This window comes from Aphis gossypii, chromosome X, assembly GCF_020184175.1.
Source record: "Aphis gossypii isolate Hap1 chromosome X, ASM2018417v2, whole genome shotgun sequence".
Taxonomy (NCBI): domain Eukaryota; kingdom Metazoa; phylum Arthropoda; class Insecta; order Hemiptera; family Aphididae; genus Aphis; species Aphis gossypii.
Genome location: NC_065533.1, coordinates 50281224 through 50301849, shown reverse-complemented (window position 1 = coordinate 50301849; position 20626 = coordinate 50281224). Strand labels below are relative to the sequence as shown.

Here is a 20626-nt window from a genome sequence, read left to right as displayed (position 1 = left end):
CATAAAGTTCATGAATTATATTTAATTAAATCAACAACTTATTTTATAAATCATAAAATGTATACCCATTATTAACTCGATAAGACATGGATTATATTAGTAATTGATATATATTATAAGTTCAATGTTTAGCAATAATTAATTCGATGATATATATGCAATTATACTAATGAACTTATTTTATTTACTAAATGATTATGGACTATCAATTCAAAGTATAGATTAGATAAATCAATGAGCAATTCTTATTATTTGTTTTAATTAATTAATATGATTGTATAAATATATTATTATATTAGAATTATCATTTCAATTTTTGTATTTTACTATTTAATAGAAAATAATAAATATTTATACAGTCCAATTACAATTTACAACATTTAAAAAATTGAAAACTAACCAACATTAAGTATGCAGAAACTAAATTCATTATTACTATACTGAAATTATATCCAAAGAAAAATTCCATTTAAAAAAAATAGTGTACCTATTGGCAATTTATGAAAATTTTTTACACATGATGTTTTAATCAATCTTAAAAATAATTAAAAAATAGTCAAATTTTAATATTAATATAACTTATTGCCTCACTTGTTTCTCACAAACCAAATTAACTTGGCAGATTACATACATGATTAGATACATGTATATCTGTCGACGTAAACTCGTAGGTGCAACTCGTAACAGTTAATACCATTTTCATTTTCAAAATTATTTTTGTAATTTTGTGCGTCTAACACGACCCCTACTGAACCGATATTTACCGATCCGATCGACGTTTATTGTTTATATAAAACGCGTGTTTCGTACATAAGTACTATCGTATATCCGTATACGGTGTGTGCGGTTATAGGTACTGTTTATACGGACAGCCATCTACAAATATTTAGTAATGGGCATGAAATAGATGGGAAGCAAAATAAGTAATTAATATAAGCCAGGACGATGAAAACGAATGTGTGGAGACCACAAAATTGTTATTGTTATAAAACTATGCCACCATCAGTACGAAAAGGGTGCGACCCTCTCTAGCCGTTGTGTCTTGTGTGGGTAGAAAGTACGTGTGTCCAACGGTCGTACGCATGTTAGCGACGATCCATGGACACGGACAATTATATTTGATTTTGTGTTTGTATTCATTAAAAATGTTTCCGCCAACATTTCATTTAATTACCCTTCTGTAATCATTGCTGAATTTGCCTTAATTACAGTGATCTAACCTAATTTGTATATAGTCATTGAAGTTTGAAAGCTAACCATAAAACATAAATGTAACACCATAACCTCTTGATTTAAATCAACTATAACCAGTTAATTTGTGATCTTTGATTTAAAGGGGGAGTAGTGAACTAGTGAACTTATTCAAAGGTATAATAGCGGTAAATAGTATGCGTATCATCATCTACAATACCTATCAAGTTAAAATGAAACCGGTTAATTGTATGATATTTTGATTTTATGCAGGTTTAGTATTACGATAGTGCTTGTACATTAATTTTGTCTTGCATTCATCTAAAAGTAAATTATACAGTTGATACCCATACCTCTCACAAGCATAATTATTCCTTACTCTCTTTTTTTATTTAATGATAAATTTATTTAAATAATTATTTTCGGATTTTCAATTATATATTTTGATTATGTAGATTCTTTACAAAAATATCAAGAGTGTAACAGTGATAGTACAAACTACTGTTAAACGAGAACCATCCTTTTTACATTTAATTATTAAGAATATATAATGTTTTTGAAAATGTTGTAGACTTGTAGTACTCATCTAAATTAAAATTTGAACGTGTATATAGTTTCTGATTTATTGAAATGATTATACTAAGAATAATAGTTCTAAAAAATAGTTTTTCAAAAATATAAAATATATACGTAATATGTAATTTAATACTTATACCTACTTACTATACTAATTAATTTTTACAATATATAAAATGTTAGTGTATATTGGTATAAATAATTACAATTTTCAATATAAGTCCTCATTTATTTTAACCCATTATCATTTACTGTTATCCTTTTAGTATGTTATGTTTAAAACTCGAAAAATATTAGTTTTAATTTAGAAAAGTATATTAAAATTTTTTTAAAAACACCCCAAAATGATCATCAATTCACAATAAAAAAGAGTGACTATCGTTTAGAAAATATAACTTAATACATTATCAGAGAACACTTTTTAAATAGGTATTATAAAAAATCTTAGTAATTTAAAATATAGTATTTCTGTAAGTACCTATACTTAAAAACTCTAAACATTTCAATTTTAATAAATGCGTTATTTAAGTTAAAAGGGGGGTAATCGAGTTTGATGAAACACTCGGTATAAGTATAAGCACGCATATTTATATGATTATAATATTTAAACACTAATATAAAATGCACGATAGGTATATCTATTCCGACGATAATAACATTGAACTACCACGTTTTAACTATTACTTTTATTTTGGTAAGAAATATAGTTTTAGATTTTAACTACGTTTAATTATTGTTGAATAAATTGAAATATAATTTCAAACGTATTACATATTGTATAATGTATATTTTATATTTTTATATCAATTAAATGTATTTATCTGTGAATTATAAAACTCTATTGAGTTAATTATATTTATTTAGTAAAACGTGAGCAATTAAATATAAAATATTTTTGATTTTTAACAAACTAATCCCATAATAATAATTACATAGATCATACAGACTTTGTTAAAAACATTATCACAATAGTACCAAATTAAAATAATTAAATGACAACTTATTTAGTATACTTTAAAACGAATAGTTAAATATTTAATTCAACATTAGTCATAATAGATATATATATATTATCTTATGTGCAGACTTGCAGCAATATTTCATTAAATATATTTTTTTATTAGCTATTTTTCAATAAATAATGAACATAGTAGCAACTAGCCGAAGCCCAAAAGTCAAAACTGAAAAGTACATAATAAACAGAATTATATACCATAAAATATACCTATTTAAAGTGTACCATATATTATATAGATAGCCAGGTTAGGTATACATTAGAATGGCTATTAATATAAAGATATTTTTTTATTATTAATTTATTATTATTATCAATTAAAACACTTTACAAATTATTTTACTCAACTAAGAATTATTTTGATTACGTGTAAATTATAATATCTATATTCTATACGGTAACTTCAAAGCTTATCGTGTCAGTGGTAGTCGGTAGAAGACAGATTGAATACACACAGAAAATAGCCATTAGCCACATTAAAAAAACATCACCTATAAAATTACGTCAATATTTTTTTCATTATTAACAGATTAGTCATATACTCATATTAAACATATTTAAACGATAATTTTAAATTATATGGGCATTTAGTTTCGAAAATAACCATTTTAATTTTATAAATTAAGTCTTTAATATTTTTGATTACAACATAATATATTATACATATAGGAGTATGAATCCGTGCTCTTCGATGGCCATTAAAAATGCCAATTCTATTATACATTTTTGATTGAATACTATTTATATTGCTGCAATAACAGAAAAAACACTAAACACATACGAACTGTCACTAAGCAATATGAAATTCACAAATCCGATTAAAATTTAAAAACTGTCATAGACACATACCTATATAAATTATGCATCTAACATACAGTGCCATGGCGCGTTTTTAAAAACCCAATAACACAGATATATATATAATACAATAATCTGTGCTCAATAATTAATGTTATCAATTCTACAGTGATGACAAAAAAAAAGACAAATCCAAAGACACTCATTGAAAAATACCAGAGTCCGATATTATCGGACAAATTACTATTTAATTATTCGATGACTCATTATTATCGCTTTAATAATTTAATAATAATGAAATTAAAACCAACAGCAACTATTTCAAACAAAAATGTCCATATAGTAAATCTCTAAATCCCTGTTTGAACACATCCCAAGATGATGGTTAGACCTCTCCCTTTTTAAATTAGCCTATCTTTTTTCCAAAGGTCTACACGGAAAAAAATATAAACTAAATATTTTTAGTTGGCAGAAATTTAGTTGAAGTAATTAATTTTTAGTTAGATTTACTTAAATGGTATAGTAAACTGAACTAGAATTTTATAGTTAAAAAATATAATTATTCTACTGATAAAGTTAGTTGAAGTAACTAAAATGGTGTGGTTATTTAAGAGTTTCACTAGATTGTTTAGTTGGATCTACTATACGTTTAGTTAATTTTGTTTAATCTCTGGATCCCCGCTCGCGCCTTTCGCAGTCGCCAGTCTGTCTAGTGTCTACCGTAGTCCCTTCGAGTCCCGTCACAACAACTAGTCACAAGCCGTCTGCCGACGTTAATCCGTAACCGTTAAACATTGTTACTCGTAAAATTGCATTGCTTTAAATTTCAATGGACGACTTCACTAAAAATATTTTATCCGTATGGGGATTTGAAGATATGATTGAAAAATTTAAAGGTAAGTTAATATTTTTTTTTATGCTTATCTTGTTATTAATTATAAATAATATAGTCAGGGCTTATACTATAATATGGACAGCATAATATAACTTAAAACACATTTTTATTATAGGTAAATATTTCAATCAAAACATAAACAGCTTAAAGAAACTGCTAAATCAATTACATCTCGTAAGAACTCTCCTTATACTTTAGCATTGAAACATCAACTTAGTTTGGCATACAGAGTTTTGTCATCAAATAATAATATTATTGATATGCAGTTTGGTCGTCAAATAACTCTTTCGGAAACTACAAGGCACGAGTATAGTAAAGTTGAATTTTTATGTTCTCCTTTTGAATTTTTAGAAAATGCAATATTTGTTTCATGGGTTGATTTTAAAGGAACCACTTACAATAGCAATAATATGTCTGTTCTTATTAATTTCAGTGATAATCCAAATATTTTACCAATTTTTGGACTAATTTTATCTATATTTATTCAAACCAATAATATACCATTTTTTATTTGTAAGATTTATGAGAATAAATATTTTGATGAGCATTTCCAAGCATATAATGTGCAATTAACTGAAAAATTAATTTGTTGTTCAGTTGAACAATTAGACTGTGTACATCCCACTGTTCATTGTGTCTTATCAAATGGTTTATCTTATATATCTTCATAAACATATGTAATACAAAAATTTTATGTATCTACTATCTACTATGTATAAAAAAACATTTCTTTATTAATAAATATTTTATTATTCTTAATGAATCTGTATTTTTTTTTTTTTTTTTGAAATTTATGTTGTTTATATTTACAGGTCCTTGTACTTTCTTTTTCCTACTTCTTGATCACCCCAAAAATATTAGTAGTTTAAATTAAACTAGCTAATAGACTTAGAAAAATCTACTATATTTTTTAGCAATTTCAAACAAAAATGATTAGTAAATTTAACTAAAATTATAGTAATGACTATAAAAGGTTTAGTTATATTTACTATAAATGTCAAAAATAACAATAGTTGGTTTAACTAAATATTTAGTTAGAGAAATTGTCAACTGCATTGTTTAGTTGTTTCAGAAAATTGACTTGGTTAATTTGACTGATGCTATAGTAAGACTAATATATCTTTTGGTTGTATCAACTATATATTTACAATAGATTAATAGTTGACTTAACTAAATAATATTGTTAAAAAAATTAGCAACTTTAAATTGTAGTCAAATTAACTATTAATCTTGCAACTATAACCGTTTGGTACTTGCAACTAAATGTTGGGCTATGCCATACGGAATTACATTTTATGGCTAGTGTACATATATTTTTAGTTAAACCAACTAATTATTTTTTTCCGTGTAGTCTATCTCTGAACCAAACTTCATCGCAATCAGATGAACGGTTTAGGAATGCATAATATGCCACAAAGGACACACAGACAAACATACATTTTTATACAGATAATATGTTTTTCCTCATTAGACGTAGAAATCAAGTATAATTTGGTTCAATAGTAATTGATACAGTGCAAAATAAATTATTTTCATTGTTTGTTTTGGTGTCTACCTACTACTTTTTTTTTATTGAGTTTAATTAACTTAACGTAACTTTCCTACAAACTATTTACGCGTAAATTCCATCTCAGGAAGTAGGTATTCGTCTGTTGGCGCTTAGTTATTGATAAATAAGAATAAAATTTAAAGAAATTTAATATCACATATTATATGATCACAATAACGTGCCAACGGCTTATATAATTAGCATAGGTATTATATTATTATACATAAAATATAATATGCGCTGCAGTGAATGGACGATAGCTGCAGTCTATGCGAACACTATACAGAAATCTGTACCGTAAATTTTCCGCGCAAGCTCTTCGCGATATAATTATCCGGGCGACCGGTTCAGTACAGCATTATGCGTACCGTATATATAGGAAAATAATACGCGCGATGTATAGGTATATATACGACGAATTATAGCTATAACTATTAACCACCCTAACGTAATGTGCGCACATAACAGTCGGTCGAGATTTGTGTCGCGGGGTTGTTCGTAACAATAACCGTCAAAATCAACCCTCCCATTCGTCCGACGGCCGGTCACCCCGCCCCGCCACCAACCGCCCACCGCCGTCGGACCGTGTAGACCATATAAGTCGCGTACATATAGACGCGACACATAATACTTATACTTATACCCGTCGCAGCATTGTGTGCTGCAGTATGTACACTGCACCGAGCGAGCATCATATAATATACTACATACGAGCACATATGATATATATAATAGTGCTACACGGTGTGTAAAATATTATATATTATATATCGTGCCCGTGGGGACGATCGCGGGAACGCCAAAAAAAAAAAAAGCGAAAGCGCATCACTAATGGGGAGGCGGCGGCGAAAGGGAGATTTCTGTTCGCACGCCGCCGCCGCCGCAGCGATTTTTATCAACTCACCACCCACCCACCCGCGGCACGACGCGCTCGCGCGGTTCCGTCGTATTATAATACAGTGCCCGCCGAGTGGCAGCTGCAACGGTTGTGGCACGCGCCCCCCTCAACCCATCCCCCGTTCATATATGACCCACCGACAACAAAGGTATCTCCGCGCGCGCTCACATACACATAGAGCATTATAATATTATACACACACACACACATGACGTGTGCGTTGTTTATTGTTATTATTGTTATTGTCGCCGCCGCCGCCGTACCTACGACTACGTCACCGACGCCGCCGATGAGTGTGTGCTGGGCGGCGGCAGTGGACACCGGGGTCCTGCCCCCTGCACAGGTCGGCGGACGCGGCGATTGGTCGACCGCGGCGGCGGCGGCGGCCGTAGGTATATACCGCGCGCCGCCACCGATACCGTAATGATATACCACGCCGGCGACTGCAGCAGTAGTCGGCGGCAGTCACGCACCGCAACAGGAGCGGCGCGCACCGACGACACAGCGAGTGCTGCAGCAGCCGTCCCCGAGTGCATCGCGCTCTCAAAATCGTATATATATATATCACGTATTATTATCGTTATTAATTCTGCCGACGATGACGGACTACGCTCAAGCCTCGGCGGCCGACCCGTCGTGGACGTGGTGGATGACCACGGCCGCGGCGGCCGTCCGCTTGCGCAACCTACAGCATCATCACCACCACCATCAAGGAGACGGCGGCGGGAGCGGAAGCAGCGACGTGGACGACGAATTCGCGGGGCCCGGCGGCAAGAGGCAGCGGGTCGGCGACGTCTACGGCGGCGGCGGCGCCGGCAAGGACGAGTATTGGCCTTTTGAACGAAACAACGGACTGTCGCATCTACGTCATCGACTAGACGAGCCGGAAGACGCGACTTCGGCGGGCCCGCTGGACTTGTCCGTGAAAGCCACTCTGACGACCACCACCGCCACCACCACCAATGCCACCAACAGTCCTCGCAAACGGGCGGGATCCGACGGATATCCGGCAGCGGCCAAGACGCCGGAGAAACGGCCGGCCGCGGCGGCGACGACGGCCAATCGAGCAGGTAAATCGGCTAAAAAGACTTCGACGGCAGCCGGTGCGGCGGCTTCGACGACGGCGGTGAAAGCGGCAACGCGAAAACTGCTGCCACAGCTCATGCTCGACCGTCACGTGGACAGGTCGTCGCCCGTGTCCGGTACGATCATCGTGCCGGCCGGTTCGGAAGAACCTATTACGACCGCGGCCGGCCGGAAACGTCCGGCGTCGTACTCTCCGTCGTTGTCGTCGTCGTCGTCGTTGCCGTCACCTCCTCCGTACTCGGCGCCGATGACCGACTGCGCAGCGGCACAGGACGCCGACGACGATTACGACGGCGGCGACATCGACCCCGAGTTTAACGTGGTCGTGGCCACCGACGAGGCTCGTCGTCAGATCGAGAGCATCCCGAACGCTCTGGGCCCGTACCGGTGCCGGTTGTGCGGCGTCCGGTACGTCGACGCCTTCGCGCTGGCCCGTCACCGGTGTCGGTGCATCGTGCACGTCCGGTACACGTGTCCCGAGTGCGACAAGGTGTTTCAGTGTCCGGCCAACTTGGCGTCGCACCGACGGTGGCACGGCACCGGAACCGCCGCGGCGAAAACGGCCGGCGCCGGAAAGCTGCAAAGCAAGAACGGCGACAACAACAACGGCGGCGGCGGCAGCAAACCCGTAAATGTCGTCGGCGACATTGCAGCAACCATCGCGGACGTCAACGACGGCGACGGAACCAACAGCATAACGACGGCGCCGATGACTTCCGTCTCGGGATTCAAAAAGAACATATTGCAGCGGGCCGTGCAAGCGGCCGCGGCTGCTGCGGCCGCCGCCTGCAACGACAACAACAACAACGACGGCGGCAACGATGACAACGAAAAGAACAAGTACAACGATGACCGTGGTGACATCGCCAAATAAGCAGATGAACGTCGCCGTTATATATAGGTATACGATATTATATAATTACCTAAATTGTACATTATATTTGGTATGTAGGTGTAGGTATGTTTAATGTTATTAATATTTCTGTAAACACATTGGTTATTTTATACTGTATTGGTTTAATTACTCGTACATCTAAGAACTTTTAAACGTCATTGACCGTCGTCGAGCTAAACAGCGTACTACACAAATTAAAAACCGTAAATTCTATTTAAATGATTTTAGTGCAATCTGTTTGGATACAAATTTCTTTAAATATTTCGATAAAATAATAACAAAACAATCAAATTCAGTTTTAACTTTAGTTTTGTGTATTTTTTATGGGTTCAAAATTATACTTTTTGATACAATTATACTAAATACCTACATTGAGTAGTCATAAAACAATTCTAGTCAGAAATTCTAACATATCTAGTCATAAATAATTTACTATATATTCATTAATAATTAAGTATATGAAATGCGCTGTGTATGAAAATAATTCTAGTCATACGCGCGTATACTCATACATAATATTTAATAAGCGATATAATAATAAGCAAAATTAATAGCATATAATACTGGATATTTCAGCTTAGCGTAATATTAACAGTCTAGTCCAAGTTGTATATTGTCTAGTCAGCTGTTGTCATTTTCCACAAAAATTAACTTAATTCTTTATTCTTAACCCCTGTTATATGAAATTAATGCACCCATCTTCTAACCCCCCTTTTCCTCTCCCATCATAAATTTATCTAAACAATCTGTTTTATACTTTAATTATATTTTTTTAATGTACTGTTTTTCTATTCGTAATGAACTTAAGCTTAATAAACTTCCTTATAGAAAATAAGTCGTCGCATGTCACTCGGTGGTGGCGGGCATTCAAGTCACCACAGCCGTTGCATTATTACAATAACAAAATACATATTATTCTATTCGAATCCGTTACCACCGAGCCGTATGCGACAGACACTGGGACATAATGCGTCAGTATTATATTAAGTATATATAACAACAACAAAAATATTGTGTGGGTTGTGTTACATTGTTATATTATTATTATAAGTTTATATATGGTTAACTGTTATCTATATTTCATAATTGATATATATATAGGCAAGTGTGATGGTTGTCAGTGATTGTCAATATACGTATTTAGGGTGTATAATATATATATTCGTATCGACTAAATTATTCAACTGTCATACTTCACATTTAATATAAGTTTATTATAATAATATGTATAGAGAGTATATTTAAATATTTATTCATTAATTGTATATTGTTATAAAAAACGCCGTTGTACGGCACGAGTACGTTCTAGTCATTTGTCCCAAGATATTATATATTCAGACCAATACCTATATAATATAATATAGGTACGTCTTATAACCTTTTCCTCCCAAATAAATTTATACTATATTATATTATATGTTTTGTATATATTATTATCGTATTTTAAGTAGTAGCATAATTATCTTATAAAAATAAACATCCATGTCCAATCGAATAATTTTAGTCCGTGTATAGTTTAGTCAAGTTGAAATAAATTCTAGTCAAAAGTAGTCAGTTTAAATGTAGTGGAAATGCAATCTAGTCAAGAGCATAAAATATCTAGTCGAAAAGTATGATCTAGTCAAACATAGTCAATAAAGTATACCAATTATAGGCATACAATATTACAACACAATCTAGTCAAAATAAAATCTAGTCAAGAGCATAAAATATCTAGTCGAAAAGTATGATCTAGTCAATAAAGTATACCAATTATAGGCATACTATATTACAACACAATCTAGTCAAAATAAAATCTAGTCAATACAGCATAAAATATCTAGTCGAAAAGTATGATCTAGTCAAACATAGTCAATAAAGTATACCTACTAATAGGCATACTATATTATAACACAGTCTAGTCAAAATATAAAATCTAGTCAATAGCATAAAATATAACACAGTCTAGTCAAAATAAAATCCAGTCAAACATTGTGGGTTAGATATACAGCTATATAGGGGATATAATAATATAAGTACTTATTACTTATATACTTTGTATATGTATAGATATATTGGTTAGTCCGATAAAGAGTTTAATTATATATAAATTTAGCTGAACCATAATCTAGTCAAATCAGAATCTATAGCTTATTAGTAAAAATATAGTCTAGTCAAGAGGGGTTTGTACTAAATAGTTGACAGATCATAATATAGTATATAATATATTACATGATATTGTATATAGGTACCTATAGCGGAATTATTAACCGAATCTACTTATCCCAAGCAAAATTGTTCACCAAAATTGATGACAAATACTTGTGTGTAAGGGGATTTTATAGTTTAACAAACAGTTAACTAAAATAACTATTATATATTGTAGTTGTATAATTGTATCAATTAGTCTAAATAAATAGAAGTATGTATCAAGACGTGTGTGCTAAATACAAAAAAAATATACGACGGTCATGAATGATAACAATGTGTAAAATAAAATAACCAAAAATAATATCAATGTGTCTACTTATAATCTATTTTTTAGAGTCTACGATAGTATCCTAATAATATTATGTACATGTACGTTACGAATACCGAATAATATTATGCATATGTTATATTTATGTCTATTACAACAAAATGTATTGATTTCTATTTATTGTAATGTTTTTTTTATATTTTATTATTATAAAAATGTTAATATCATAATAATTATACTTGTATTATTTGATTATATATTATATATTATGTATGTGTGTAACAGAATTTATATCGACCATTTAAACAAAAAATCGTATGAATCGCCTATATTATAATAGATATTATAATATCTCAATATCTGTATCACGATACATATTATATTGTAGCATTTATTAATTAATTTTTATCCAATTTTAAAATCAATACTTTACTGAATAATATATTTATTTTTATCATCCTATATTATTTATATTTTTCATTATAATTTATAACACGAATAAAGAACAAATTTATTTTTTTATATAATAATATACATATTACGAAACCGAAGAGTTTAAGAATTTTTATTGATCATAAACTTATAATTATTTTCTTATTATTAATTTATAATTTTATCATAATCCAAATATATATAAAATTTATTTATTTTGTATTATTATTATATGCTTATATTTAATATTTATTTTCATTTTCATTTTTAATTTAAAACACATTGTTGCAAATTTTGCATCAAATATTTATTGTTAATATTTTTGCACAAATTATATCATATAGATACGCGTATATATAAACAAAAATTTTAAAACCACCACTATTATTATTATTTATTATATGTATTTTTTTTTTTTAATTATTTTTATTATTATTATTATTATACGCGTATTTATAATTATATTTTATTTAAAATAAATATATATATATATACATAATATGTATCTATACAATTTTTAATTTATTTCTTTTTATTATATAATCGTTGAGCTGTAATAGTTTTATACTCTAAGCCAGGAGTTCCAACCTGTGGTACTTGTACCACTAGTGCAGGGATGGCGAACCTTTCTATATACCTACGAGTCAAATAAAAATTTTGATTCTGTTTTATTTTTCTTGTGTGTCAACTAATTTGATGAACTTCTTTTTAAACTTAAAAATGCCTGCATCCATATGGCTTGAATGATAAAAATCAGATCTTGCGTGTGTCACTTAACGATCATGTGCGTGTCACTCCGCGTGTGACACGCGTGACATATAGGTTCGCCATCTCTGCACTAGTGGCACGTGGAAAGCTCATATAGGTGGTACGCGAAGAAAATCTCCCTTTATAAAAAAAAAACATAAACGTACCTATAAACTATTAATAACCAAAAAGCAAAAAAATGGTAAGTTGGTACGTAAAAATGTTCAAACTATGTAGGTGGTACGCGAATATAAAAAGGTTGAGACCGCTGCTCTACACTATAATAAATAAAAAAAAAATCATTTCTTTAAAATATCATTACATACAAATACTTTATAATAGACTCATGGAGACAGAACATGGGAGTGAGCAGGGTATGCGGTGGCATTCTCTAAACATCTACATTAAAAAGTTCTTTACATAATTATATGAATACCTCTATACATGACGCTTTTAAATTCTGAGTATTTCATTATGTATAATAATAATATTATATGACCAGGTATCTATTAGCAAATCTTTGTTTTTTTAATAATTTTATTTTGTGAATTGTACTTCTATAAATTTAATACATAGTTTGGCACAGTGAAACTTCTATTTAACGAAGTCTCATTGGGAACAAGAAAAATTCGTATCGTAGAGGAATTTGTTAAATAGAATTAGCGTACCTATCATTAAAAATGAAGATCATATGGTTCTCAAAAATAATTCGTTAAATAGAAAATTTTATTAAATGAAAATTCGTTAGATGGGAGTTTCACTGTATATATAATAATTAGGGCTGCGATTTTGATGCAAAGGCATCTTTTTTTGTTGTTTTGAAACGTTGGCCCATAAGTATAAAATATGTTTTGGGTGATACTGATTATTTTACATTTTTAAAGTAATTTTTTTTTTTTGTATTTTTTGACAAAATTAATCTTAAATGCATTTTTAGAATATTTTTTGACAATTTAAGTATATTTTCTTAGTTTTTAGAGCATTTTTCACAATTTGTTTTTTAAAATGAACGAAAATTGTTTAGGTAAAGGTTTTTTTTTTTATTAGCGTTTGAAGTTCAAATACTGACAAAGATTTGTTAAAATCATGAATATATACAAATTATTTTGTTGTTAAAGTTTATAAAAAAATTTGCATAAATAGCCAAGACTTGAAAATTTAATACAAGATTTTCCATAAGTTTGGCTTATAATAATTATAAAATAACTTGAACGTTGGCAAATTAAAAAAAATTTATTCTTAGTTTAAATGTTTATGAAATGCAAAATTCAATTGTAAAATAGCGATTTACTATCAATTAATAATTTTAGATTTTTGTTATAGTTAAAAATTACTAGTCGTAGAAACTTGAAATATATACACCAGTTGTTTAAATTGTCATTTTCTGTACATGATTTAATTTTTAGATATTCAGGTCATTAAAATATAAACCACCATTTTCACAATTTAATTTATGGCGATTTTAACATATAATTTCGTTAAAATTTGAACTTTAAACGCTAATAAAAAAAAAAATTGTGACCAACGATTTTTGATTTTTATCAACTACAATAAAAATAACTCATAAGAAACCTTGAATTCAATTTTCAAATTTTTGGGGTACCAAATTTTTTTATCGATATTTAAAAAAAAAAATCAAAAATTTCAGTTGTCTATAAATATAGCTCAAAAAAGCAAAAATATTTTGAAAATTTAACTTTGTATATATAACACTAATATAAACATTTGATGAAAACTTCAAATATTTACAGTAATTCGTTTTTGAGTTAAGCTATGTATGAAAAAAAAATCGATTTTATCGAAAACTGGTTTTGCGTAAAAATTCTCGTTTTTCCATCACTTTTGTTTTGCTTTTCCCGATTTCTTTGAAAACTACTAGAAAATGTTTACTTTTGACCAGTATAATACACCAAGGATATTCACTTTTCCATCTGAAACACTCCGAAGTTTTAAATTGAAGCATTACTTCAACAAGTTATGCTGTACATAGACACAATAAAAACATACATTATTGTAAAATCAATACACTCATCACTTCGTTCAGAATCTAAAATATGTTTTATATTAATATACTCAGTATTTGCTACATTTTTATTTTCATAATACCTTTTATATGGGCCTTATAAAAAACAATAAATTTATATTTTATACTTATTGCTTTATTTTTTGCAAATGTGGGCATGTGGCTTAGTCAGTGACACTGCAACATACTTATTTTACAGCAGAGTAATTATACTAATTAACCTATCCGATACGATATATACCATATACAAGTACTGTCATCATTAAGTTTAAATTATTCTTATTTTAAGTATAAAAAAAGACGGGTTTCGCTCACCTTTGCGGAGATCGCTAGTTGGATGCTGCGATAAATACAACGCAGTGAAGTTTATATAAATGAAGATCACCGCTGTACCGATGAAAAAATAACCGAAAATTAATTTTGAATAACGTTGATTAAAATCGAACGAACAGAATTAAAAATTAAACACAGTAAAAAACAATCACATTAATTTTTATGATATTCCTATAATGTAGTCCAGGACGATGAAGTAAAATATAAACAAACTACACACAATATACATGCAAAAAAAAATATTATTATAGTAAGTATCTTTTATATTATTAGTATCCAAAGGTATACTTAACATTTTTAGAAACAATTTTAAAAATATTCGTAAATTATTTGAAATTGTAAATTTATCGCATAATTATTATTACCTAATCTAATTATTTTGAAACTTTCATCGTGTACCTACCTAAACCTACCTATGTTGATTATGATTAGAGCAAGGACTTTGATGCATTCGCATATTTTTTCTGGTTGACTTTTTCGTATGCAAAGTAAGCACACAATACATTTCACAATATTTGTGACCAAAAGCTCGAAGTTTTAAGTGCATGTTTTGCATATTTTAACATTTTTAAGTTTGTAGTGCGTGTTATGAATCTTTTTCGAAAACCATGTAGTTCGGTGAATATTTGTCATGATCAAGGACAAAAATTATTATATCAAACTATTTCTGTACATAATTTCTCTTAAAGACAATAAAGACTCGTATTATCTTAATTTCGAGTCTGTATAGATTAGAACTACTGCATATTTTTTAATGTATATTTAATGATTTTTTAGTTTGCTCTAATAATAATGATTATTAAAATAATAGTGAAATGCTCCTACAATTAATATTTTAAATAATAACAAAATAATAAAAATCGTTTGAGGATATAATAATAGTAATGACAGTAATTATATATTTTGAATATATTTTATTCAATATTTCAATGTTATCATTTGTTAATAATTACAAACACTCATAAAAAAAGTTTGTGGTATTATGTTAAACTTTTTTTTTAACTTCTAAAAAAAAATAAGGGATATTTTTATTAAATATTTAAGCCTTAAGTGTTAAAAATAAAAATGGTATGAATGTTTGACTACGAAATTATTTACATATGATTTTCATGATATTTATCGTTATAAAATATCTATCATACAATAAATATTATTCTACCTCTATCATAGTCCGAGTAATTATGATGTTTTTTCGATTATATAACTTATTATCGCTGCCTCAATACTGTTTTTTTTCCAAATCTTAACTGTTACTGAGTACCAATAGATGAACTTTGTTAACCATTGACTATTAACTATAAATTACCCGGTAGTAAGAGGGCTCTTGTGCTGCTCGATTATCGATTATTAATTCTATCACCTATTACCTAATTTAAAAATCTACTGTTCATTTTTTTGTTATAAAAATTAATTTTAAATAATTTTATTCAATTAAAAATTATACACTAAGTCTAAGTCATAAATTAAAAATAATTATTATAGAAATATTATAAATACCTATAAGTGAATTAAAAAACTACAAATATAGATGTTGCATTAATATAATTTTCAACTAAAATGTGAAACAAAATTGTACTTTTCTTAACATTTTCAAGTTCTTTCTTTAATTTTGATTGTATTTCATTATGCGCTTTGATAAGTGAACAATTATCTCATAAGTACGGTGCAAATTTTGCTTCTAAATGTCGAGCAACCTCGAGTGTGTTTTGAGCTATATTTTTATATTGTTATAAACTGTCGGTTGTATGCAATAAGTCTCCTATTAGCTGACAAACAACATCAGACCAATAGAATGTAATGATATATACATTGTGATATATCATTATTTAAATTTAAGAATATTAAATAAATATATCATCTGGTACAGCTGCGCAAAAAATAATTAACGAAAGATAATTATTGTTAATTAGGTTATTTTTATTTTTGAGACAATTAAATAGAATAATATTATCTGTATAGTTGCACAAACATTTATTAAAGATAATTATTTTTGATTTTAGATTTAAGAAAATTCAATAGAATATTATTTGTACAACTGCACAAACATTAATTAATATAAGATAACTATTATTGATTAAGTTATTTTTAAAGTTAAGAAAATTAATAACCTTTGAAGCTGTATTAACACAAATTATTATAACAATAGTACATATTATAACGATATCAATATACAAATGATTAATATCGTTATCGGTAAATTCATGTACAAATTTGTAAAGGCGGCATATTAACATCTACATCAAAAGGTTACGACAGTCAATGAGTCAACACGAGACTCAGTCGCTCACATAACACGTTCCCAATAAATATTCAACATTTCTGTTAAATTTTTATAGATGTAATAAATGTGATTTTCTATAACTCTATCTTTCGATTTGTTTTTTGTAATATTTCAATATACTTTTTTCTCTTGTAACTATTTAATATCTACTGCACCAAGTCGGACAAGATACAGCCGATGACCATATAAGTGACTCGAAAGGTAAGTGAAAAATATACAAAATAAATATTTTCTATACATTACCACCTTTTAGAAGGGAAAGATTCTCGTACTCATCCCCTATTTTTATCTCATAAAGTGATGAGTTAAAGATACATAACTGAAGAAACAAATAGGTATTTAAATACAATCCTATACTTTAACTTAATATCATATTTTTAACTCATTACAAGAATCAATTGAACCAAGTGGCATATATTGTCGATATCCAAGTGCATCCAATTGATATCTTATTGATTCAAAACGCTAATTTTTCTAAGTTCGATTCGTTTTTAAGATCAACTTGCATATCTAATTAAAGCACCTGTTAATTAAAATACAAGTAAAATAAACAATCGAGATATTTTTAAGACATTATAAGCAGATACAATTTTCTAGTATTTTCATAACTTCGTTATTAAATTTTTTTTCCTAAACCTAAATATTGTAAAAATTTAAGTATATTTTATGAATAATAATGTATAAACATTTTGTAGATTTTTACTAATATTAAATCTATTCTATGTTCACTGCTGTATTCCTGTTCAGCATGCCGTGACCCTTTGCATTATTGAATTATTCTATGATTGAGTTGTCCTTTAGTACCTACTCTTGACTGTTCGGGTATAAAACGAGTTACACACTTAAACCACAATATAAAGTAGATACATAGTACTAATATATTATATGCATTTTATATACCTATTTACATTAAAATGATATGTAAATACAATTTTTGAAAAAAAAATTTAATTTTAAATTTTAGGTGTTCTATTTTGTAGTTTAATGTTTTAAAAAATAAATATAGTATGTTGAAGAATGTACGTTTAATAGTTTGTTTAAACTTTAATTGTGTACATAAAAAAAACATTTTTAGGTAAGTTATATAAAATAGAAAAAAAATGTCACACAAGTAAGTACTATGACATGCCAAAAAAATTTGTTTTACTTTACGAAAAAAATTTCTTATAGTGCGACCGTCACGCTCCCGGTGGCAAATTTCCTTTAAGATTTCTACAAATGCCACCCACTCGTAAAATATACCTATATAATATAATGTACATTCGTAAAAAAAGGTAAAAAAAACTCTTAGAATCGCTGATTTTCACGAAAACGGCCACTGTATGTGCGTGACGATCACACTTTTAATTTCGATGGCTGCACTATAGGCCCATGAAAGACTTATGCTGCGGGCTCACAAAACTTGCCGTCGGCGCTATATATGTACATATTATTAATTTTAGTGCCTTTTTTAATACATAATATGCATATATTTTATTGTTCATTTTATTTATCATATAATAATATTATGGCATATAAATTAAGATAGTCAGCTTGACATTTGTTTTATCTCCCAACTCATAATATGCGACATAGCAAATTTGCGTTAAGTAAAATCAACTTTGTGTTATAGGTAACTTTATAAGCTTATTAATATTGGAGTGAATTTGACCTGTTAATGAACTTGTAGCTGATAAATGTGTTTTTACGTTGGTTTTTTTTACGATTTTTAAATTCTTATGTTCCTTTTATTGTTGTAATCATAAATATAGTATAATTTATTATGTCTTTAATTGAATTGAAGTTTAAGTAAGTTCATATTGAAACCAAAAAAAGCTTATTTTGTATTGAAAAGTCAGTCACGAAACGGTTTGGCAAACTCGGTTGTAGCAACATTATTAGGAACGCGTAATAAACGTAATAAACGAGTTTATAACGCGAAAAATTGGGGAGAAAATTTAACAGAAATGTGTATGTGGCGATCATGATGATGCTCATCGAACGAGCAGTTCGCTGCCGTTTGCACCGACACTGCGCGCCGCCGGTTACTGCAGAACGAGTAGTGGCTAGTTCATGCGATCCTGGTACCGCCAATCCCCGTTTCGTCAACGAGAATCGTCAACGACGAGATTGAGCACATTTTTCATTATTCGTTTGCGGCCAGCGAAATTAGAAGTGTGATTGTGAACGAAAAGTGGCCACTGATGCGAACGCTCCCGGTAGTCGATATCTGTAATGGCTTTTTTTTTTTCATATGAATATCGATAACATTTTTTTGGCTAGGTCAAAATACTTAAAAATTTAATACAAAGTTCCTCATAACTTAGTCTTGATTCAAAAATAATACGAATACATAGGCAAAATATTAACATTTGAAGTTCAAATTTTGACGAAAATTCCTTAAATCATGAATATTTGCAAATTATTTTGTAGGTATATTCATAAAATATTTTGTACAAGTAACTAAGAGTTGAAAATTTAATACAAGATTTTCCATAAGTTTGACTTACAATAATTATAAAAGAACTTAAATTTTGATGTATATTCAGGCCATTGAACATAAACCACCTTTTTCACCAACCACTGGAAATTAAATCCTAGACTGACAAATTATTTCCGTTCAGAATCTTTTTTCATATATACCTAATGATACTTACCATCGGATTTGAATTTAATACATCCATTATAGTGATTTACTAAACAGCAGAGCGTTACTCACTTGACCACTCTTTTTTATATTGTATCTCAAAATCTTTAAATACTTGAAATTTAAATTTTTAAGCGAGATAATATGAGCTCATATAATTTATTTTTATAACGGTTAAAAAATGAAATGTTTTTAAAGTTAAATGACAGATTATATTTTTACTAAAAAGTATAATAATGGGTATAAAAGTATTAGAGATAATAACACAAAGTGGTTTAAAACATGTGGGATAGTGCATATTTGCATATTATACAATTTATTAATCATTAATGTTCACAAATTATAATGGAAAATATTGAATCTAAGTATAGAAAAAGTTATTGTAATAATTTATAACGCTATCATGATAAATGGTAGAAATGGTAGTAACTAAAAGAGTGCAATAAAATGTATTGATTTAATATAATATATTTTTTTTTTAATAAAAATTAATTTTCAATTAAAACATCAATACATAAGAGAACAGAAAATCTTTCAAAAAATCTTGATTCAGTAGGGTTGTAACGTTTTATATGTTATAACTTTTAAAGATATTATCAAAATATACCATTTGAAAGCGATCAATATTAAAAGTAACACATTTGGGGTAAATATACACCTATATATATTATACCTGTAATTTACTAGAAATAATAACAATAAAAAAATCTCAGATGAAAATAATACACATTTAATGATTTTAACATCTATCAAAAACTACTAGGAATTTTGATATTTCAACCTTTCCAGATAATAAGGTTGCTGTAAATAATAATAAAAAAAA

At 29.7% G+C, this 20626-nt stretch overlaps 1 protein-coding gene and 1 long non-coding RNA gene across 2 annotated transcripts; both read left to right on the top strand.

Moving 5' to 3' along the window:
* The first annotated feature begins 4016 nt into the window (after positions 1 to 4016).
* LOC126551846 (uncharacterized) lies at positions 4017 to 5234 on the top strand. Its single transcript, XR_007605730.1, has 2 exons — positions 4017 to 4476; positions 4591 to 5234. It is a non-coding gene; the product is annotated as an uncharacterized LOC126551846 (long non-coding RNA).
* A 2010-nt stretch (positions 5235 to 7244) lies between these two features.
* LOC114128928 (uncharacterized) lies at positions 7245 to 12188 on the top strand. The gene has a single exon (XM_050206433.1). It carries the CDS (start codon positions 7521 to 7523, stop codon positions 8880 to 8882), a length of 1362 nt encoding a protein of 453 aa, XP_050062390.1. The 5' UTR covers positions 7245 to 7520; the 3' UTR covers positions 8883 to 12188.
* Positions 12189 to 20626: the final 8438 nt, after the last annotated feature.